This window comes from Canis lupus, chromosome 7 (assembly GCF_011100685.1).
Source record: "Canis lupus familiaris isolate Mischka breed German Shepherd chromosome 7, alternate assembly UU_Cfam_GSD_1.0, whole genome shotgun sequence".
In the NCBI taxonomy this organism is placed as follows: Eukaryota; Metazoa; Chordata; class Mammalia; order Carnivora; family Canidae; genus Canis; species Canis lupus.
The window spans coordinates 5,696,086-5,719,795 of NC_049228.1; the positions used below are offsets into that span (position 1 = coordinate 5,696,086).

Here is a 23,710-nt window from a genome sequence, read left to right on the forward strand (position 1 = left end):
AAATAAGTGCTCAGTAAACTGTGACTGTTGTCAACATCTCATCGGCTGTGTGGCTTCTCTAGGTGAGCTTCTGTGTCTTGGTTTCAGATGCCCACTTCCTTTACCTGAGGTGCCAACCTCAACCTTAGGTTAGTACGCATTGCCCAACAGAGAACCCTAACGGCCTCAAACCTCACAGCTTCTCCAGTATAGACAGCCTTGGCGTAGAGAGCCTCAGATCTTCTGCTTGCCTCCTTTCTTAACCTTAACCTTTCATCTCAGAATTTCAGCTTTGATGCTTCCCACTTCCTTCCTAGGGTTACTTTAACTGAAGTGAGTCAGGTTTTACTGAAAAACTGACCACAGCCTGTTAGCCCCCAGCCTCCCCCAGACCAGGGCTGCCTGAGCAGAGTGTGAGGGTGATCTGTGTTTACTCAGACCAGTTTCCCTCTCTCTCCTCCAAGTCACGGGGCCCTGAGTAGGGCTTCCCCAGCCACTATGCCCCTCCCAACAGACCGCAGTCAGAAGCCAATCTCGTATTGGTCTGGTGGCTGAAGGAGGGAGCAGAGGGCATGACAGCACTTGGATCCTTGGGTGTTCTATCAAGTGGGCTCATCTGTTTGTGTTCTACTCTATTGAGTGGGCCTCTGATCTCAGCTCCAGGAGAATTTGGTAGGAGTTTTGGGGTGTGCGTATCAATAACCACCAAACACTTCTAGGGACCATCTCCATGTTAGCTCCTCATCTGAATTTTCACAACAACCCAGGTAAATTAGTATTCACCTAAAACCCAGGCCATACCCTCAAAGAAACAAAGACCAAGAAACACTAGAAAAGTCGTCTCCCGGTCTTTCTAATGCTGGTATCCGAAGAAACTCAACCTTAGTCTTGAAAACCAGCATGATCTTTTAGAGTTTAAGGATAATGTCTTAAAGAACTGAGTTTATAGGAAGACTATGGCGTCTGTACTATAGGCTTTTGAAGTGAAAATACAGTTTTTGCCTCTGATCAGATTTGGAGCTTACCTCTTCTTGGGGAGAGGGTAGCTGGCTTTCTTTCTCTGGAATGCAGAATTCATTTATCTGCTTTCTTCTATCTTGGAAATGTTGATGGAGCAATTTTAGTCACACAGAAGTCAACTGACACCATAACATGATTTTAATGATTCACTTATTTATTAAAAATTAAAATCTGCTATGAAAACAGACAAACAATGTAACATTCCCAGAGGAATTAAATTGCTTCTAGTTAAAACTGAGTTCTATTAGAACCAACTTTAAGTTGTTATAAATAACAAGCAGGCCACAGCTTTCAAGAATGAAGTGGTTGGGGAATGAGGTCAAGGGAATCCCTCTGAGCCACTGGAATATTAATTATCTTACCCTTCCTGAGAGGATAAGAGTCTTTATAACAATCTAGGGCCCCAGACCCTGGGACAAGAGAAATTATAGGGAGGTCAGGGAAAATAGCTCCACAGCTATACAGTATGGTCAGGCTTGGAATGGAAGCTTCGGTAGGCTCCCCAAGAAACACTTTTTTTTCTTATAATTTCTCTTAAAATACTCAAATACCATAGGGTATCACCCTATGAGAACAGCTTACACTCAGGTGAAAAAAATAAATACTGAAAAAAAATTATAATATTGGGCTTCTTTCTAAGTAGTTCACAGAGAAGCTCAGTAAATAAATACAAATGGGAGTTGAGGTATCAGAGTAATAAATATTCTAAGAGAGAGGTATGACGGGGTTCTCCAAGCAGTTGGTCGGCTCTCCTACATCCCGGGATGGTATTTTGCAGATCTCCAATTCATGTCCTAGAGTCGAGAAGAGTTGCCATCCTGGGTGTTTTGTTCTCCAGCACGTTTCAGATTTTCATCCTCATTGTCATGTAGGTTTCTATGTAGTTGATGAAGATGTCAAACTCACTCATGGCTTTGTAGACACCTTTCTCCTGGAGCTGTGTAGGGAGATAGGAAACGTGACGTGAAAGCCCCATCTGAGTGAGTAGACGGGTCCCTGGCTTGGGTGGGTGTGACCCTGGGGCCCAGATGGGTCCCTGACTTGGGTGGGTGTGATCCCGGCGCCCCGGGCGCCACACTGGCTCTCGTGTATGGGGAGGTGAAGGATGGACCCAGGCAACCCGAGGGTGCACCCAGTGCCTTGGGAGAGGCGATGCGGGGTTGGCCTAAAAAGCGTGGCTAGCGAGTGGCAAGAGGAACCGTCACTTTGTAGAGCGCAGTCCTTAGCAATTTAAAATTGATGCCTTAACAGTTTTAAAGGTCGTGTGCTCACATGACGCTTATTCAGAATTTGGAGAAAAGACAGTAGAGGAACCACGTTGAAAGTGGGACAGTGAGGGGAGGAAAGGACCCTTTGATGGTTATGCTCATCCATCGGCGGGGGGAGCAGGCCCTGCCCGGGGCCCAGGCCTGCAGCCAGGGCTCAGCCCCGCAGAGGGCGGAGGCCGCCTGTTCTGGGAAGAGGGTGCGGGGGGTTGCGGACAGTGGGACGCGTGAAACCCCACTTGATCTGAGAGCCCACGTTCGGAGGCAGCCCGGCAGGTGTGAACGGCAGCTGGAAAGGGAGTAGGGCCCGAGCCCGATCGCCGGGGGGGCTGCCTCCTGCTCAGAGTTTTGGGGTGCCCAGGCCGAAGCCCTGGGTGTGTGTGCACGCTTGCGTGCTGCCTTCCGGCACGTGTGGCTCTAGCCTAGATTCCCAACAGGCTCCTTTCTGTTTCCTTTGTCACTCTCGCCAGCATCTGGCTCAGCCCACAGGCCTGCAAAGCGGGGAACAGTCATTTCGAAAGCCCCAAAGACACTTCACAGAAAACAAATAGAAGCGAGGCAGCAGCTCCTCGCTCACACCGGCCGCCGGTTCCCACAGCCCCTGGGGGGAGGACAGCGTCCCTGGGCACCTGCGCCCGGGCCGGGACAAGGCGGCGCCAGTCCCTGGGGCGGCCACTCACCTTACTAAATGCGCTCTTCACCTGCTCCACCGCCTTGCTCTTATTCTCACAGGGCAGAAATCGGTGCTGTGGGGGGAAAGGGAAAGTGTTAATGCCACGGCTCCCAGCTCCCGTGTCCCTGGCACTTGGGGGACAGCTGGGGACCTGAAAAAGGGCCCAGACTCATCTTGGATACCTAACCCTCCCCAGGCCCCCCGGCAGCAACTTCAGGAGCCCTGAGCCCTGTGTCACCCTTGCCCACTAGACAGAGAAGAAATAGCCCAGGGAGGTGACAAGTGCTTCTCCAGAAGCCACTCTGCGAGCTCTGCAAAGCTTGCATGAAAGCCCAGGAGCTGGAGCTTGGAGCCTCCTCCCCAGTGACAAGTGCTGAGCCAGCGCGCTGTCCCCTCCCGCTTTCCAGTCCCTCCTCCTCGTGGGCTCCAGCCACCAGCACCCTTTGTGGGTCCCTGAGCGCTAGAGGTGCAGCGTGGGCATGCAGACCAAGGCCTTTGGTGGGCCCGTCCTAAAACCAGACCAGCTCCTTCCCCCCTTGGAGAAGGCGGGGGAGCGGCCGGGGTTCGTCCAGTGGGGAATCCTTTGCAGACCCCACTGCAGTCCGGGGGCGAGGGGCCCCCTGGCCCTACAATGCCCCGCTCCAGAGCTCTGCCTTCAAAAGGTGGAGGCCGAGGGGGAAGTGGGGTTTCTTCTCCACGGGACCCTGCCTGCCAGCGGCCCCTTTTGCAGGGTCCACAGGGGACAGAGGAACCCCGGGAATGAAGAGTGGGGCCCCTTTCACCGAGGGAGAGGGGAGTAGCTAATAACCCACAAATGACTCACAAATAACAGGAAAGCTGTTTGCAAACATGTAAATGCCTCGCCGCCTCCCCCACTCCTCGCTTAGAGAGAGCGATGAGCAAGCGATGGAGCTGCAGCCGCTGCCGGCCTGCCCTGGCCCTGAGCGGAGGTTCTGGAAGGCCCGGGAGCCACCAGCCGCAGGGGAAGAACTCTGCACTCACACAGCGTCGCAGCCTCAGCCTGAGGGTCTTGAGCTTCTCTCCCAGGGAGTTCACGTGGTTCTTGATGTCTGGGTCGTGGTTCTCAGCCCGGGGCATCACCTCCTCCAAGTAAAACTGGATCATCTCCGACAGGGCTTGGCAACCCAGGTAACTCTAAAGGCAAGAGCGTTGGGGGGGGGGGGAAGGGGGGGTGACTGGGCGGAAGAGCTGCTGCCCTAGCTTGAGAGGACAGCTTTGTCCCCAGGGACCTTTCTTAACCAGCCACCTCCCCCCAGGACAGCCCTTTGGCTGTGTGCTGAGTTAAGATCTTTCCACTTCTCCTTTTCAAAGCAAAGGAAGCGGACCCAGCTCCCAGCGGCCTCCCTGCTCTGAGTCACGCTGCTGCCTCCCCTCCCGCACACCCAGCCGGGCTCTCACCTTAAAGTCCTCCAGCAGGGACCCGGTCAGCAGTATGTTGTCCAGCTTGTCCTTCATTTGCTGCAAGAAGAACAAAAGGAGAATGAGCCGGAGGACGGAGGAAATGTCTTTTCCGATGCCCTCTTATTTATAGAGCTTCTGATGTTTCATCAGCGCAGCCTGGCCCCAAAAAATGGAAAGGAGATTTTCAACACAGGACATTCAATAGCGCTGGAACCCTTAGTTCAATCGGGTCATTTCCCCGAGGATCCAGTTGTTTTTTTAAAAAAGGCTGCCGGGCGTTGGAACCACGAGAAGCTTGCCTGGGTGCCGGTGTCCTCTCTGCAGAGCCCGATCAGGTTGGAAGGGTCCACCCGGGCCCACCCACCCCTCAGTGGTCCTGGCTTTTCTTTCTCCCTGCTGCAGACCCCCAGCTGCAGCTTTGAAAGCTGTCTGGAGGTGGGAAGCATCTCCTAATGCAGGCTTCCCCCCTGCAAGGCGCTTTCCCAAACCAGCAGGCTTCCAGGTTCTGGAAATGCACTCCCTGGAGACCCTATATGTTTTCCCCGCCACAAGGGATGGGGAGTGCATTGTCACCTTCAGGCAGACCCTTCATGACTTCTCCCAGCCAACTGAGCTCCAGAGAAATCTTAAAAAAAGTTGCTAAGCATAGGAGTCCTAGTGCATCTCCCCGGGAGGTGGCATTTTCTGCACATTTGCTGCATCACCCGGGCTTAGCTTAACTCACTGAACCTATGGCTTGACCTGGGACTCTTTTAAGAATTTAAGTTTGAAGGAAGTGAATGCTGGAGAGGGAGGTGGACAAGAAGGAAGATTCTTAGAGCTCTAGCAGGATGCCTGGTGGAGGCAGTGCCAGCAAGGAAGGAAGGACAGGAAGGCATCATACTCACAAAGAAAGTCTTCACCCTCCCGAAGGCAGCTCGGAGCTCTCGGAGCATGTGGGGCAGGCTGGCTGGGAAGTGGGTGCAGTCGTCCTCAGGTAGGGTGCTCTGGTGTCGGCTGGCTCCCACCCCGGCCAGGAGGACCAGGCAGCAACAGAGCAGTGCTGGGCTGGGCATGGCGAAGCTCTGCCTTCTGAAGAGTCGGCCTTGTGGTTTGGTTTTGCAAGAGCAAGCCCCTGATGTGTAGACCTTCACCTACTGTGTCCCCCTTTTATAGTGTGGGTGCGGTGAGGCCTCCCCATTCATAAAAAGCCACAGAGTCACAAATTTCCTGGCAAACGTTTTCTTGTTTTCTTCTCATTAAACCCCTCCCTTCTCAAACTTTGCATTATTTAACTTTTTAAGGTTCTTCGCTTTTTTGCACTGTAAGCAAAAGGGATTGTTGAACAATGAACTTTTGCATTACAGCTATTTTAGGATGAGCTACCTCTCTCTCTGTTTTAAAATAACTTTCCAGCTTTTCTTAACAAAAAAAAAAAAAAAAAAAGTTGATTTCCTGGGGTGAACAGCTGTTCTGTGCATAGAGGCCAGCAGTTGTGGGTTCTATGCGCGTGTTCCTAGGTCACAGTGACGTGGACAAATTGGCCGTTCCAGAATGCACTGAGATTGAGAAATAATTGGATCCCCTCCCCAACCTGGATTGAATACCCAAGGCTTTTCCTTGCTGAACTGGGAAGAGCCTCAGTTTCCCCAAGTGAGAACCGGGGTGAGTTAAATATCCTCATAGATCCCTCTGGTTCTTGCATTTTATGTTCCAAGGTGGTCCCTTGCAGAGGCCAGCTTCCCACTGGCTGTCCCAGTACTTTGGGAAAGTTCGTGAGAGTGGTCCATACTTCTTGATAGCTTGGCACCTGCCGGTCACTGTGACCCTTATCTCCATTTTACAGTGAGCAAACTGAGGTACAGAGATGCTAAGTAACCTGCACAAGGTTACATGGGTGCTGAGTGAGAGGGTCAGACTTTGCACCCAGGCCTGCCTGACAGTAGGGCCATGCTCCTTACTCTGTCTACACGGTCCCCAGGGTGTAGAATGATAAGGTTTAGATTGAAGAGTCCTCATGGTTTCTTTTAGTTGTGAGCTTCTGTGGTTGGACACTTAAGCTTGAAAGATGGGGGGTGAGGGAAACAGGAATAATAAGGAAGTTAAGTCAGGATTCCATGAAGACTGGACTGCAGGCCCCCCCCCCCCCCCCCCGCTTTTTTTTTCTCTTACCTGTCCCTTCCCTCCTTCCGAAGAAGTCTTAGCCATCTGGTCTTGGATTTGCACATGTGATGTGTGTGTGTTTGAGGGTGGGCAGGTACGGTAGGCAGGTGCAGTGAGGAAAGTTGCTCTACCTCTAATAAGGAAAGGAGAGGGGGAGTGACACCCCCTCTTCAGATATCTGGAAAGTCTCTGGGGGTCCCTTGATGTACCTTGACCTTCTCCTTCTATAGGAGCTTTTCCTTACCTCCCCAGTGAAGACAGTAACTAGGAAGAGCACTGACCTGGTCTCTGTCCTGACTCTGTCAGTCTTTAAACCTCAGGGAAAGTCGCTTGACTTTCCATCTGTCCCAAGAGGGCAACAGAGTACCTGCCCTCCTGCCTGCCAGGGTCCTTTGGGCTTCACAGGGGAGGGGCTCGGGAAAGTGACAAGTGGACTCAGATACAGGGTTGTCACCAGTGTTTCTGTTATTTCGTTGCCCTCCTGTGTCAGCCCTAGGACACCTCAGATGGTACTGCATCCTGAGCCTGCCCCATTGCTCTCACTGTGCCAGAGCAAATGGGGCAGACGTACTGGGGCCAGGCCAACCTGGAATGGGCCTGGGGGAAGAAATGACAGGGTCCAGCTCCAACCTGTGGGTACACCTTGTGGGTCAGGATCAGGGGGGCCATGGCCTCCCCTTCCAATACTTTGGGGAATGTCAGTGCAAAAACCTAAGAATTGTGAAGGGAGAAAAGAACCTTTTAGAAACAAGAGTGAAGCTAACACAGGAATTTTTGCTCTTGCTGATTTACCCTGGGCTTATTGAATATTACTGCCAGGATGCAGAGAAAAGAGGTGAGGAGCTGAGTTTTCACCCCTCTACCCTTGTACTTCCCTCTTGTCTTCTGGGTTTCCTGGGCTGTGCCTGCTTTCGCCCATCGGGCTGACTGCCTTTCTGAGTTGGGTGTTCTGGGTGCAGACTTAGCACGGAGGGAGTCAGGCCAGAGGCATCAAACCCCAGGCAAGGATCTGAGGCCCTTCTCCCTGACCCATGCAGCACAGACCCCTCCTATCTTTCTCTGCCACCACGCCCTGTTCTTGCCTCCACTGCTAAACCTACCATCTGACATTGCTGTCACCTTATGTGCACACCTTGCCTCCCCCCAGTCAGCTGTGAGCTCCCTGAAGTAGGATGTTGTTTTATTATTCTGTGTACCTGATACCAAGCATAGGGTCTGGTCGATGGAGGAAGGTGCTAGCTCTACAGCTTTCTCTTTTCTTTTTGCTCTACAGCATAGCAGAGTACATGATGAGCCTGTACAGGCTGGAGGAAGTAACATGAAGGAGGCTGGTCTGGGCACAGGCAGGCACTCGGATAGATAGGGAAGCAGCTCAGGGAGCCAGGCCAGCATCTTTTCCACTGTCTTCTTATAACTTGAGATAAGTGTGTAAATGCACACACACAAATATGCACATGTGCAAGATGGCAGGAGGAAGGGAGGCGGGCCAAAACCATTTCTGCCTTTCTTTAATGCATAAGCCATTAGGTAGGGTGAGGTACAGGAGCATGTAGCCAATTACTTCAAACCATTTGTTGAATAGTTGATCTTTCCCCCGCTGATTTGAAGTCATGGTCCTCTCCCATCTCAAAATTTCAGAATCTAAATGATCAAAGGTAACCACGGCAAATTTTTTGACGCAATTCCTTACATAACAAATGGAGATACCAATATCTTTCCTACCAGCACAGAGGGTTGACATCAGGCTGATAGAAGAAAACAGGGATGAACATTTTGAGGAAAGTTAAGAGCCTCTGCTTTTATATTGACAAAACCATGAGAATAGTAAACGTGGGCATCATTCTATATCTCAAGGCTGTGACGATATTCATTCATTTGAAAAGTCTGGTCATAGGATCCATCAGGAAAAGTCTCAAACTCATAGTCACATCTGAGACGTAAATGTCAGCAGTCTGCCCGGCATAGGAAGTTTGAGTTTGGGTTTTAGTACAAGGGAAGAGCCCTTGTAGGGGAGGAAGTGAGAGACCGGGCACCTACGGATGGTAGAGTGTCGGTCTGGGCACCATTTTGTTCTGTGGATTTCCAGAGGACTCGACTGCCGCTGATCACTGTGAGCTCCATGGGGGTAAATGGCCTGAGTCTAGTCTTCCCTCAAGTCCAGATGCTTAGCAGGGATCTATGAGATGATCACGAAATTGAATTTAAATGACTTTCTCCAGTGAGGAATCTCTGGGGAATCAGAGGAAGGTTGTGGGATAGGAAATCAATTTGCCTTTCCACCCCTGCTCCAGAATATTCCCGAATTTCTGCATTCAACTGCAAATGAAAGAAAATCTGATTAATCGTGGCTTAAAAAAGAAAAGGGTATTATTTTTTGGCCTCACTTAACATGAAGTCAGAGGCAGGCAGTCTGAGGCCGGTAGAGCACTTCGTCATCTAGAACCTGCTTTTTCTTGTCTTCCTGCTCTCCTCTCTGTTGTTGCAAGATGTCAGGGAGAAGGGACGTAGGTAAAGTCTTAAGGCATGTCAACCCAGGAGATCCTAACAGTCTTTCCAGAATAGACTCTCCTCAGTGAGTTTCACTAGTTTAGCTGCAGAGGGGTCCAGGCAGATGAGCACTATAAGCATGTGTGTGTGTGTGTGTGTGTGTGTGTGTGTGTGTGTGCACTGTGTAAATACATTGTGAGAGTCCTATCTAAGGGCACAAGAACTCATAAGGAATCTTCTCCCAGCTACCCCTGTGCTCAGCAAAATGGCAGGCTTCCTGGCATCATTGCTCTGCACGTTGCTGAACTTCTACAGCTCAGACCCAAGAGGAAGGAGCTGCTCTCTGGGGGTCCACTGGAGCCACAAATGGAAGGCTAAGGAATGGGGGCTTGCCAGACCCAGGGTTCAACTAGCTTGCCTGGCAACAGGGCCACTCGGGAGGGAGCAACGGGTTGGTGATACAGGCAGAGAAGATGGGATGGCCCCCACCCAGGATAGGCAAATGATGGTCCTGATGAAGAGTCTTCTTGGGACTTGGCTTCTACTCACTCATTCATAGTTCTTAGTTTAGGGCTGATAATGGGAGTTTCTTTTCTTCCCATTTGGGACATCTAGTATGTACAATGGTTTTCTCAGCTCGAAATTTCTAGTATTCCCTTGAATAACCTTCCTTAGCATCCTGGACAGAAACTTCCTCAGCCACTATGCCGCAATAGGCCTGTTCAACAGCACAGAGGCTGACAGCAAAACCCCAAGTGTGGCTGGGCAAGGGGTCTTGGGTGACAGGGCTCTGTGGCACTGTCCTCCTCTGGGCTTCTCTGACTTTGGCCTTGTGGCTGGAGTGCTTCAGAATATGAGCCAGGTGGATTAGAAGTTTCAAAGAGCCCAAGTAGGGGCCACCCCTAGGGCAAATCAAGCAAGGGTTATGCAAACTGGATTGGGCGCCTGTCCTAGGATCGTGGCCGGCAGACACTGCAAACCACAGCGGAAGGGCTGATCTTTGGACAGCCAACGTGGAATTCCCCTTTGTGCAACTGGGGCACCAAATCAAGCAATTCGGATTTTCCTTAGGGGACAGACACTGTGATCTGTGACTTCTCATATGAGAAATTTGGCGTACGGGGGCCAGGACACCAGGTGTTGGAGCCTTTGCCACCCGGAGGACACAGCTGTTTTTGCTCTGTCTGCATGACTACCGGGGATAACTAGTGTAGGTACTAGAGTCCTAGTGTAGTTATTATCACTACTAGTGTGGAAGAGCTGTGCAGGCGCACAGGGTCCCATTCTTAGAAGGGCTCTTACTCAGCTGTTCCTGCCTTGAGATTCTTAGTAATTGTTGAGCGAGTGGCCCCCAATTTATATAGCTGGTTCTGTAGAGGAGGCTGAAATCATGTCCATTCCCTGGTCTCACCTTCACCTTGTGTTCCCTAATGTAGTAGATGACATCACCATCTAACCCAACGTACAAGCTAGAAACCTAGAAATAACTTGCTGGTTCCCTCCTCTCCCTTGCCAATCATGACCAATGTATTAGAAGGCGCTCCTGACTTTCTTTCTTTCTTTCTTTCTTTCTTTCTTCTTCTTTCTCTTTTCTTTCTTTCTGGTCTTAGGAGGTAGGGCGGTCGTGATGGCAGGGGGTAGTGAGGGTAGGCTTTCTTTATTCTTATTTCTTTCGTATTCTGGATTTCTTTTCTTTTATTTTATTATTCTTCTTCTTCTTTCTTCTTCTTTCTTCTTCTTCTTCTTCTTTTCTTCTCTTATCCTTCCTTCTTCCTCCTTCCTTCCTTCCTTCCTTCCTTCCTTCCTTCCTTCCTCCCTTCCTTCCTTCTTCTCAGATTTTATTTATTTATTTGAGACAGTGAAGTGGGTGGTGAGGAGCAGAGGGAGAGGAAGAAGCAGACTCCCTGATGAGCAGGGAGCCCGACATGGGGTTCAATCCTGGGACTCTGGGATCACAACCTGAGCCGAAGGCAAATGCTTAACCATCTGAGCTCCCAGGCACCCCTGGGTGCTCCGGATTTTTCTTCACAAACATCTTCCTAATCTGCTGACTTTTTTCCAATTCCATCAGCAGCAGCAACAACTGTCTGATTCAAATCTAATCTAATCTCTCCTGGGCTTTAAAATAAAGGCCTAATTGATATTCTAATATCTATTTTCCAAATTGCTCTCTACTTGGTAGGTAGAGTGATTATTTGCAAGCAACAATCTGATCATGACTCTCCTATTTAAACCCTTCTTTGGCTTCCCATTTTCTTTCTTGGTAAAATACTCACATTATTCACACTGTCTACGACTCCTTTATCATCTGACCCTTCTTCTGCCTCAAATTTCAGCGCTCCTCACTTCCCTCTGCCCTCTAGCCTCATTGGCTTTCCTCTTTTTTTTTTTTTTATTTTCAAATAATCCATGCTTTCTCTCTTACTACAGAGCCTTTGCACATATAGTTCCCCCTTTCTGGATTGTTCTTCCCCTTTTCTTTATCCTTCAGTTCTCAGCTCAGATGTTACTTCCTCAAATGAGTTCTTCTTTATTTCCAGTTGGATTTTCTGGGTATATCTTCTCATAACACCTTGCTCCTTTCCTTTACAGTACTCACACCAGTTTATAGTTATACGTGGCTTTGTGACCATTTGACTGAGCTCCATCCTTGCCATCACACTGTCCTCCCCAGGGCAGGGCCCTCTCTGTTTTTGGTTATCATTATTTGCCTAGTGCTTGGCACAATTCTGGGCACATCCAAGGTCCATGCTAAACATCTGTGGACTGAGTGACTGAGTATGTGCTTCCTAAACTTTTGGTAGCTATAACTGGCTGCATTTGTCTTCCATCTCATAGAAAGTAGAGGATGAATTCACTTGGGGAAGCAACTACCCTCACAAACTATTATGCCTGTTCCCATTTGGCTGTTAGTTTTGAAAAATCAATCTCGCCACTAATCAACACTCTTCCAGGCAAGTGTTAACCAAATCCCTCGCGGTTCCGGAGTGTTTAAAATATCCTCTGTCATAGGGTGTCAGAAGAAGAACCTTAACCAGCACGTAATCCGTCTCTCTCATTTTACAGATGCACAAACCGAGGACCAAAGAAGAGACTTTCCTAGGGACAAGAAATAGTAATGGCAAAGGTGGAATCTGATGTCAATTCTCTTCTGGTTGTTCTTCTCCAATCAGCACCTAATTCCTTGACTCAGATGAGCATTAATAACTCTCAACTCTCAGGGCCAGCACCAACGACTAGAGGGCGCTAAGACGTGAGCCCTGTGTGGAGTTGCAATGGTGAGAAGTCAAAAGTCATGGAAATGAGTTTCCATTTACAAAGCTATCGTGAATCTATTACGTGCCTGTGAGGTATGTAGCCCTGCACTGGCGAAGTGGCGATGGGGAGAAGGGTTGCTTAGGTACTTTTGTCCCAGGGAAATACTGGAAGCTTTAGAATATTTGCAGACAGAAAAGGGTTTCTATGGTATTTTACCTCTGAGACGGGACTGCAGTAGTGTTCAAAGGCATAGTTTGGCATTCCTTCCCACCAAGGAACCCCTCAAATACCATCTCTCTCCAGAAACCTGATTCAAGAGAGCAGAGAATTGAGTATTTCCCTTCATCTTGCTGGCTCTGATTTTTTTTTATCTCCAAAACAAGTCCCTGACTCTAAAGCCTCAGCCCCATTCCACATATTTTTGATGTGTGCTTTAGATGCACATCTGTATCACATGTGTGAAGAGCCAGATGCTTTCTCCATCCTGGTTCCATGCCACTTCTGCGGTGACTATGCCATTTACATGAATCCTTAGGTAATAAACTCTTTGGGGAAGGGAGCAGGAGGGTGCCACCGTGTCCAGTGTGGTCTAGTTTCACTAAGTCCCCTGTTCTCAAGCTGTTTGGATTCAAGACCCCTTAACATTCTTCAAAATTGTTGAAGATCCCAAAGAGCTTTTACTTATGTGGATTCCATCTATCGATATTTCTTGTATTAGTAACGACAATGGAGAAATTAAAAATATCTATTTATGACTTTTAAAGTAATAATAAAGACTACATGTTAACATAAATAACATATTCTGTGAGAAAAAGCTATGTTTTCCAAATCAGAACGCATTTGGTGAGAAGAGCGACATCGTTTGACATTTGTTCCAAATATTTTCAAATATCTGGTTTAAAAGAAGAGTTTGTCTTCTTACAACTGTTTCTACACTCAATCCGTGGCAATCTGCTGTTTAGTTGGAAGTGTATGAAGAAAATCCAGCCTCTTGTACCTTGTACTTGAGGGGGTCCTTGGACCACCTTTTGAGAATCACTGGCTTAAGTGTTTTAACTAAAATCTCTGGGTGAGGATGAGTGGGAGGAGGGTGATCAAAGTTTGGCCTCAGAGGAAGATGTGGGGGATACCAACAGGTCACCTGCCCTGGTCGGAGAAAGGAGAAGCCCACTGCTTCATAGTTGTCTTTCTTATTCAGAGTTTCCGAATAGCCAGTGTGGTCCTCCAGTGCAGCAGCTCCTGTGAACATCAATGTATGTCATGGAAGCTGAAGTGCCTCACACGCAGTGTTTGTGGTTTCAAGTCAGAACTCACGGGAGTTTTGGGGCTGATCTGCAGTGCCCTACTGATTACCGTAAATCCCCTTCTCCAAGGGGCCCCAGGTCTAGGACCAGCTCATAGGGGCTGGGTGCAGTCAGGGGGCACGGGGCTAGTAGAGGGACTCCACTGTGGGCTTATTTGGGGTTCGACTTTCCACTTCCACTTTTAGTTCTTCTCTCTCTTTCTGCCTCTCTCTGCTTTCTCTTTGGTTAGCTTGTGCTTTCTCAGTTTTCAGAACCAACTGAAAATAACATCAGATGTTTTCCAGTCTGCTGGTCGGGATTTATCCAATCAAAACAATAGATTTTACTTTCCAGTCTCTTCTCACTCCCTGCAGGGTTGAGCGGCATCTATGATCAGTGGGCTTTCTCTGATCTGGCTAATTTAGAAATCACTTTAGCAAGGTGGGCACCCTCTTAGGAACTGGGTCAGACGTTGTGGGTTCAAATCAAAGCGCGATGACTAGCCGCCCATCTGACTGTGGGAGACTCTTTATAGAATGAGTGGAAGAAGAATTTCTCTTTTTCACAGAGCTAGACTAAGAACTCCCAAGGCCCTCTCAGATGCTTCAACCTTCAAAAATAGTTTTAAAATAACATATCACTGAACTGTAAAATGTATTTAAGAAAGCCCTACAAGGTTCTGATACTTTTGATGTATCAATGCTTTTGCAATTCTATCAACACTTTAAAAATATATATATTGTTCTTTCAAAAAATTAAGGAGAACCTGTTTATGCCTTGGCTTTTGGGTGATCTCAGACTGTTCCTGGGAGTAAGGTCAGGAGTCTCAAGCAGGAGATTAGATATAAATCGGGATCAAGTGGTTGATTGATGGGTTTCAGGGTTCCCCGATTGGCCAGGGATTGTGCACTCACACTTCTCTTACACGGTACATGCTGTCACATACTTCCTCATACAGCAAAGGTTGGGTCTTTGTCAGCAAAACACACGTCTTCCCCACTTCGCCACACCCCACACCCGTGGGTCCAAGTGGTGGGTTCCTGGAAACGACACGATGCACCCTGCCTTTTGGGCTAGTCTTTGCAGTGGGGTGTGATCGGTTGAGTGTGTGGGTCCCAGGTCAGACTAGAGGTGCCACCCAGCTCTGCCCCTTCCTGTCCATGGCACCTCTCGTGCCGCAGCATCCACAGCTGGAGATGGTAACTGGCACTGCAGGGTTGTCATAAGGGTTGAATGAAATGGTGCATGTACACAAGGGCATCATGAGTGCCTGGCATGTAACGAGTAGTCAGTGCATCTGAGTTGCGGTTGTTGCTGCTCTTCCGTGGGCGTGCTCAGCTGCTAGGGCCAGGGATATCTCTTCAGGGACCTGGCGCCTCAGAACAGGACTAGGTTCTCTGTCCCAGTATTCCGGGGATGGTACAGAAATGTCAATCCAAGTAGAAAGAGCTCTGGCTCCGGTGTCCCGGAGAAAGGCTACCAGCCCTGGGCCTCCACTGTGAGATCCTGGACCTGTCCCCTTCCATCCTTTGGCCTTGCTTTCTGCATCCATAAGTGGGGGGGGGGGGGTAGACAGAACTATTTTTCCTTTTAAAGGTTATTTATTTATTTATTTATTTCAGAATGAGAGAGAGAGAGAGAACAAGCAGGTGGAGGGGCAGAGGGAGAGGGAGTGCTGAGCAGGGAACCCGACGTGGGGCTCGATCCCAGGGCCCCAGGATCATGCCCTGAGCCCAAAGCAGACACTTAACCGACAGAGCCCCCCACCAGGGGCCCCAGAGTTCTTTTCCTAGGATGCTTTCCTAGGAGACTTGGGCGGTGGGAGACTTGGGTGGTGCTCCCCCCCATCCTTCCTGGAGGGAGCCAGCGGGCGCCAGGCCCTGGCTCTGGGTCCGAGCTCTAGGCAGGCCTGGGAGCGCCCTTCGGTAAGAGAGCCCGAGCCCTTTCCCCGGGCGGCCCTGTGTGTGTTCACCTGTATTTCCTTCTCGCAATCCTAGCCCCAGCCTTCTTGAGGTTGCAGTTTCATTGTGAGTCAGGGCTGCTGAGAGCAGTGGAAAGCCGAGGGGCCTCTGCCTGGCGGGGAGGACGTGATGCTGCCTTTTCCTCAAGAGCGCGGTTGGCGGGGGGACGTCGGGGGCGTGGGAGGGAGGTGATCACCTTCAGGAAGCGCATTTTCACATTGACTGTGTCTGGGAGGAAAGAATATTACTGGAAAGCCCTCGAGGTCACTTCACAGGTCTTTCAGAAGGGCCTGCACGCTCCCCGGCACTAAAATGTCTGTGCCATTTGGGTACCTGCTGTGAGGCAGGTGGCGCTAGGAGGGAGGGAATGCTCCATCCTTGTCCATCCTTGTCCCCTGCCCGGGGTGTGGGGGGGAACCTTGGCTCCTGGACCTGGGGAGGTGACCCTGGGGCTGAGGCCGGGCCAGGCACAGTGGGGCCGGCGGGGCCGGTGGGCCCAGTGCTGCTCAGCCACCACAGGCCTGGAGACAAAGAGCCGAGGCCCTCCAGCCCTCGGCTGGGTCTCACAGGGGACAAGCAAGGAGGGGGGTCAGATTTAGAGAAGCCGGGAGGAAGCTATCTAAGAAAAGCTGGGATCCCTTAGGTGTGCTGACCCCAGAGGCTGAGTTCTGCATGGGGCCGGGGGTGACCTGGCGCAGGGAGGAAGGTGCATGGGTCATCGGGAGCTCTCGGCCAAGCTGGGCAGAAGGTTTCAATAGAGGGGCTTCGATTTGGGGTGTCAGGCGAGGGTCCCCTTGCAGGGGAAGGTGGACAGACACCTCCCTGAGAGAGATCCCAGGGAGAGGGAGTACCGGGCGATAGAGGGTGACCCGAGATCGCTTTCTCTATTTCAGATGTTGCCCAAAGCTGGTCAACTGCGCAGCGAGAGAGCCGAACCCTCCTTAGACGGCCAACAAGCACAGGAAGATTCGGGGAGCATCATCATCAGGGAAACGCAAATCAAACCCACCCCGAGCTAGCACCTCACACCGGTCAGCACGGCTAGTACTGAAAAGACAAGAAATAACCAGGGTTGGCGAGGCCGGGGAGAGAAAGGACCCTCCGTGCGCTGCTGCTGGGAATGCAAAACGGGTGCCGCCACGATAGAAGGCAGTGTGGAAGTTCCTCAAAAAACTAAAAATAGGACTAGCATATGATCCAGCGATCCTGTTTCTGGGTATTTATCTGAAGAAAACAGAACTAACTTGAAAAGATCTGTGCACCCCATGTTCAGTGCAGCATTATTTGCAAGAGCCAAGATACAGAAACTACCCAAGTGTCCAGTGTCCGTTGAACGGATAAAGAAAAGGTGCTATATATGTATTATTCAGGCCTTAAAAAAATGAAATCTCGCCATTTGTGACGACATGGGTGGACTCTCGGGACATTATGCTAAGTGCAATAAGTCAGACAGAAAGCCAATACCAAAAAAAAGAAAAAGAAAAAGGAAAAAGAAAGAGAAAAAGAAAAGAAAGCCAATACCTTACAATCTCACTTATATGTGGAATAAAAACAAAACCAACCCGCCCCCCCAAACCCAAGCTCGTAGATACAGAAAACAGATTGGTGATTGCCAATGATGGGGGGGTGGGGAGGCAGGTGAAATGGGTGAAGGGAGTCAAAATGTACAAGCTTCCAGTTATAAAATAAATAAATCACACACACACACACATAATACACAGCATGGGGCATATGGTGACTAATATTGTATTAACGTTTATGGTCACAGATGGTAATTAGGTTTATTGTGGTGACCATTTCTCAGCATATACAAATGTTGATTCCCCATGTTAATAGACTTGAAATTAACATAATATTGTATGTAATTATGTTTCGATTAACAAAGAAGAAACTAAAAAAAGAAAAGAAAAAAAGAAACTATCGTTGATACATCTTGTAGACCCCAGCTCCCAAAAACCTGAACTGAAGTTGGTGCTATTTATATAGAATACCCCAGTTGCATCGTAGGCTACCAACAAAGCCGCATTTATAAAATGAGTATCTAGGGAGACATTGTTCCAGGTTCCGAAAAATGACTCAAGCATCTGTATATAAGCCGAAAGCTGCCTGCACTGAGGTGAGCAAACATGTACCCAGTCAAGGGAGCTGCAAGGTCCTCCTGTGTGTTGGGGAGAGGTGCTGACGGGGCTTGGGCCTGGGGATGGGGAAGAAGGAGGAGAACAGGACATCCTTAGTGGGATGTCACCGGCCAGCTGGCTTTGACATAGCTCTGTCATTGGCATCCAGGACCCCACCTATGCTTCCACCAAGGGAACCCTATCATAGATAATAATATTATTATTAATAAAAATAAAAATAATAGCCACCTCCTGGATATGAAAAGAAAATAGGCTGAATGCTTGTCTCAGTGCCTGGCATATCGTGAGGACGCAGTGACTCTTACCTGGCCATCCGTGGCTTCCAGTGGGACTACTGTGTCACTACGCTACAGTTACTACAACCACCAGGGCCACTGTTGTCAGCACAGCTCTGACTGTTGATGCCACTGCAATCTCCTTTTCCCTCCTGGGGCCCCTGCAATGACTTTGAACACCCAAAGGATGGTGCGAGTGGAGGAAGAGTTGGTCTCCTCTCTGAGCCCATCCTGCACCTTGCAGGGGATGGGAGGGGGCTGCAGGGTACGAAAGAGGCAGGGCCCCCGAGGAGGCAGATGGGGGGGAGCAGGGCACAGGGGCTTCTGGTCACTCTAACCACAGCTGGGGCTTCTGTTTCATTTCATGTAAAATCAGAGGGCTTTTGAGAAAACTGGAGGAGAGGGGGAGGGCCTGGGTTGCACCTTGGAGGCCACATAGGCCAAAAGGTTGCTCCTATCTTGGCCACAGTGGCGGGGAAGTTGAGGTTGAGGTGCTGGGGCAGTGCGGCTGAGATCTGGGGTTGCAGAAATGGTGTGAGGGGGGCTGAGTTCTTCGCGTCGACCCCACCCTTGGTCCCCTGTACTTCCCCTCCAGCCAAGCTAAAGGGCACGTGAAGGTTCAGCTAGAGCTGCCGGTTCCTGTCATTACTTTTCTAAAGACAACAAGGTTAACTCTTTATGAGCATTGTTCCCTCGGACCCCCGCCCACCAGAGAACAGACTGCATTCCTTAATTCGTTTTGGATTTTTCCAGACCATAGGCCCATCTTCCTAGTGCAGCCATGTCAACACCCAACTCCTACTTGTACGAATGTCCAGAGCAGAATCCAGCCATCCGAGCTCAGTATGCACACTCCCGAATGTCTTTGCAGCCTTCTGGCCCCCAGATTTTCGGCCCCGGGTCTTGACCTGAACAAGAGGGCTCTCCCCTGTGCTCAGAACACAACCTGTTCTCTCACAACAACTTTGCCTCAGTAGCTCATGGTTTAGGGACCCGCAGTGGCCGTACCCCCCACCTTCCATCCAGCAGAGTCCTTCAGTGTCACCACCTCCGGGAGCCTTTCTTCACCAAGCTCATCCCACAGAGCTTTCTTGCTTTTTCCAAAACGTTCCAGCGCTTGTGACCCTACATGGCCCTAAGTACTTGGTGCACACCACCCAGGGCTGTGAGGCATCCTCTGTGTTTGTCCACATGTGTGCGCACGCACACGTCATCCATGTGTGCATGTGTGCATTTTGTCTTCAGAACCTGGGCCCATGCTCCACGTATGCCAGGGATGGAGGAGACACAAGGTAGCCCAATGTGAACATGCTCATTTTGGCTACTAGATGGGGTCAAGAGCCTTAAATGGCAAAGGCCTATGCCCCCCGAAGAGGACACGTGTGGTGGTTTTGTCTCTCTTCCGTGTGGCTGTGGAGATGCCCGCCGACTTCGGTGAACCCTGGTTTCTGTCTCTGTGAAATGGGGGAGACTCCTCAATGCTTTTCCTCCCTTGGAGAGGATCCTAGAGGCTTGCGAATAGGTTGAAACGCTTTGAGGCCCCAGAATCGCTAAGGACATAAAAGAGCTCGCTTGTGGTCTTATCCTTGACTCATGGAGGAAGGCCTTCGTGGTTTTTCCCAGAACCACCACAGGAGGATGCTCTAGGAATTTCTCGTGCCTCGCCACGCCATGAACCACCGAGGCACGGGAGCGTTCCCTAGGCTCATCCTCCCCCCCTCCCCTGCTCCATGGGGTCCAGTCTGCGGGCCTCACCTTTCTTCCTGCCAACCGTATTACGGCCGTGGGAATCTGAACTTTTCAGAAAGCTTCCTTCTAAAATCCCCTTCTGCCCTGGGTTCACAGGGAGCCTGCAGACCTTCCTTCCTGTGACATGTCTGGGGAAACACACATCCCCTCAATCCAGAGCTGGCGAGCTTAAGCAATCAGCTCTGGTGTGTGAGGGTGTGCTTGTGTGCGCGCGACGGTATGTGACTCTGCAGCTCCTAAAGCTCTTCTTCGAGTCACTGAGGCTGTCTGTCTGCTACCACGTGGCATGTGCCTGCTGCGTGCCGTGGACTCGACACAGCTTGGCCCAAGGCTGAGAGCCCACAGACCCTTGCTGATGCCCGCATTAGACAGCTAGTTGGCTTAGGTGGTTTACTTCGATCACTCTTTGATTTCTTTTTTAAGGTCTTATTTCTTTATTTGAGCAAGAGACAGAGACAGAGAAGGTGAGCAAGGGCGGCGGGCAGGGAACCAAACTCTAGGCTCTATCCCAGAACCCCGGGATCACGACCTGAGCAGAAGGCAGACTTCAACTGGCTGAGCCATCCAGGCACCCCTTTGATTTCTCATTATGTGGCACATTGAACCTCCGACCTTAACCACTTCAAAAGACTATGCCATGTAGCTTCCTATAAGCGCGAGACTTTTCTAAAGTAGCCATACCTGTTCACCAGACTTTCCTTCCTGGAAACTACTAAGCTATTCCTCAATATTCTTCTACATTTCATTTACTCAAATTCCACCCATCCTTCCAATCCAGTGCTTCGGAGCACAGAGCCATGCACTCACCCTCTACAAGCATCTTCCAAGAAGCCACCCTCAGGTTCCAGAAAGCCTTAGAGATCAGAAATGGTCCAGTCTAAATCCAAAGGGCTGTCGTCCATGCAGATCATCTTGCCAGTCTAGCTCTTCCATGGGAGACCTAAAAGACTTCTTTCTAACCTAGAAGAGAAGTTGGAGTAACGTGGTTCCGGTCCTTGCTTTCCAGACATGACCACACCATCTGGCGCCAAGCTTTGTCCTGAAGCCTTTTCAGAAAAGGCCCTGACGTCTAATGATTTGGCAGGTCACAAAGTTTTCTTCAACAAAAGCCCCGTCCTGCTTTATTCTAATTCTTCTATTGGCTCCGGGGAGCACCCAGAGTTCCAGATGGTCAAAACCTTCTTCCATTACCATTTGGCAGTAAAGGGAAATTATACAAATAGTTTCCGCGTGTCTGGCGCGTCAAGGTTTACCCGGAGCCCTGATGCACACCATGTTGTTCTTCTCCCAGTCATCCTGGGAGGTAAGCAGGGTCCACCTCACTGTGGTTTTGCAGATGAAGAAACGGAACTGAGAGAGGTTAGCCAACCTGCCCAAAGTCAAGTAGCCGCGATGCGTGGGGTGAGACGTGAACCCCAAGTGCTTACAGCCATTGGAGCTGGGAGGGATTTGGGAGGGATTTTTTTCCCCAGGTAATTTCCATATTAACCCTCCCTTTTTTCCCACGAGGAGACTAAAGTCCTGAGCCTTTCAAGAACTTGCCTGAGCGTCAGAGTAGGAGTTAGAACTTCGGTCTCCCGCTAATCAGTTCATCGCTTTACCTGTATCACCATACCAAGACGAACGACGGGACTTCGATAATTTTTAAGACGTCAAAACGTGGCATTACACCTCAATGGTATCTCAATCAAATGTAACATGTCAATTATAATGTGATATGTCAATTATAGCTCAATTTTAAAGAAAGGCACTGCAAGGCTGTGGTCCTCCCCTCATCCTCTTAGTGTCCCAGAAGAAAACCCTGAGGCCCCTGAGATGCCATCATTGCAGACACTGAGCCCCTTTTCCTGCCTGTAGCCTTCCCAAGGGCGTGCAAAGAGAGGAAAATACTGTCACTTCCCAGATAAAAAAAGAGGAGAACCACCCCCCCCCAAGCCTGGAAATCATAGAAGATAAACAATATTGACTCTCAATATGGTTCATTGGCAAAAATTTCCCCAGAGCCTGTGTCAGAGCTATATTTTCCACTCTGGCTACTATGATTTGGTTGTGGCACACTTGCTTTCTTTCCTTTTGATTGTGCAGACTCTGACGCAGGTTGATGGCTCTGGCAGGTGTCTGGGGGTTTACGAGCCCATCGCTGGCCTCTGACACCTCATCTCCTCGCCCCCCATCCCTCCCTTCCCCTCCTGAGATGACCAGACCAACTCGGGCAGAAGCAGTTGGAGGAGTGGGTAGGGAGTTAGGGTTTGCCCTCCTCAGAATCCCCTTAGCACACGCTGCAGCCTGAAGGGAAAGCAGGCAGGACACAAGGCAAGCACTTGGATTTTATAGGGGTTTTTCTCAGAACAAATTCCAGAAAGTTTAGGATGACTTGCTAGATGACATTTGATATGTTCTTCCTTCATTCCTTCTTGTTAAACTGCTCTCTCTCATACAGCTCATGTGTGGGTGAGAGTTTTGTGGACAGCAGGGCTTTCCCAGGGACTGGTTCGGACCTACGGTCTCATCTACGAACGATGCCTGCCTGTCACATCCGCTAATAATCAGATTCCAATCAGAGGGCCAGGGTGACCTCTTCGGGAAGGACGTTGTTTCCAGGGATGGCTGTAGGACTGGATAGAGAGAACTAGTCGGTGAACACAATCCATACATTATGAGGCTGGGACAGGTTCCAGAGGCCTTGCTCCTGGCTGAGCCCAGAGGGACCCCAAGGATTTGAGTCTGGCTCTCTGCACACCGTGCCCAGCCCCATCTCTTCCTGTACCCGTTGATCCGTCCTCCAGGGCCCCGTTATCAGCTGTTTGGCTCTTAAAGCTTCAGTGTGGTTTCCTTCACCAACAGCTTCACCCTTACCAGGTGCTCTCTTCCCCACCCCCTGGAAAACACCACTTTCTTAAAGGCAATTGGCCAACTGAATACTCAAAAGTAGGTCATAACTGCAATTTCCCACCCTCTCAAGAAAGCGTCTCGAGTTTTCACTGGTAATGCTGCAGATAGGGTGTCTCCATAAACCAGAGCATTGCTGCTTCCCCTCCTGCCTGCATGCGCGTACATGCGTGCACTCGAGGGCAGGGTCGGGGCAGGCCCTGGGCCTCCCCAGACTGGTTGGATTTATTGTCTCACTTGGCCTTCCCAAGATGAAAGATAAATAGTGCCAGTCATAGGCAGATGCCCACTTCTCTGGAATTACCCTATCCTGGCAATATCTGTGACTGCTAAGTGCTGAGTTTGAAATATCTTCTCTTTGTCCTAGGTTACCTAGGAGCCCGGGGAAGAGCAGAAAAAAATCCACCCTGGAAATAATATATAAACATACCAACCGCCTACCCACTTCCTGAATAACCATGGCTGGGTATTCCTGAGGCCGGGGGCAGGCCTGAATTCCTCACGCCATCTCCTCCTTCCCCAATCCCGACTTGGGCATGGTCTCCACCCCCCCACCCCCCATCCCATTAAGGGTTGGATTTAGTTAGCGGTGGTTTATGCCCCTCAGGCAGGGTCACCCGAGGAAAAATTGAGCAATGACAAAACACGATTGCCTTGTTTGCCCCTCTGGGGTTCAGCATATTCATGTTCCTTCCCTTTTTAAGAGCTGTTTTGAGGACAGATCCTGATAGGAGTATTACATATTCTTGAAATAATAGAAACAGAACGAGAGCTACCCGTTGGAACGTATCAGGCACTGTTGTAAGTGGTGTGCAGGTAGTAACTGCTTTAATGTTTACAGCAATCCTATCACAGATCTGTGGAATTGATGCTGGTGCCCCCACCGGCCCATCCTACAGCTGGGGGGACTGAGTGTCAGAGAGCTCAGGTGCCCACTCCAACCTCACGCGGCTGCTAAGAATCAGAAGCAGGATCTGAACCCGAGCCTTGTGGCCCCAGAGGCCACACACTCTGGCGTCCTCCCCAGGACAGAGCTGCCAGCGGCGTGTCAGGAAAACCACTCGGGCTTTGGAATTGAAGATGTTTCCAGCCCTGCCAACTTCTGCGGAGTGGCCTTGGGCAAGCTGGAGCCACTGAGCCTCTTTCCAATTAAGGAGTCATGATTATCC

At 50.0% G+C, this 23,710-nt stretch overlaps 1 protein-coding gene and 1 long non-coding RNA gene across 2 annotated transcripts; one reads left to right on the top strand and one right to left on the bottom strand.

Moving 5' to 3' along the window:
• Positions 1-1,642: 1,642 nt before the first annotated feature.
• On the bottom strand, positions 1,643-5,415 carry IL10 (interleukin 10). Its single transcript, NM_001003077.1, is given in 5 exon segments — positions 1,643-1,936; positions 2,945-3,010; positions 3,940-4,092; positions 4,357-4,416; positions 5,247-5,415. Coding segments are annotated over 5 exon segments (540 nt in total). The 5' UTR covers position 5,415; the 3' UTR covers positions 1,643-1,843.
• LOC111096602 lies at positions 3,393-17,017 on the top strand. The gene is made up of 4 exons (XR_005361845.1): positions 3,393-4,086; positions 4,270-4,694; positions 12,055-12,338; positions 16,384-17,017. It is a non-coding gene; the product is annotated as an uncharacterized LOC111096602 (long non-coding RNA).
• The last annotated feature ends 6,693 nt before the right edge of the window (positions 17,018-23,710 follow it).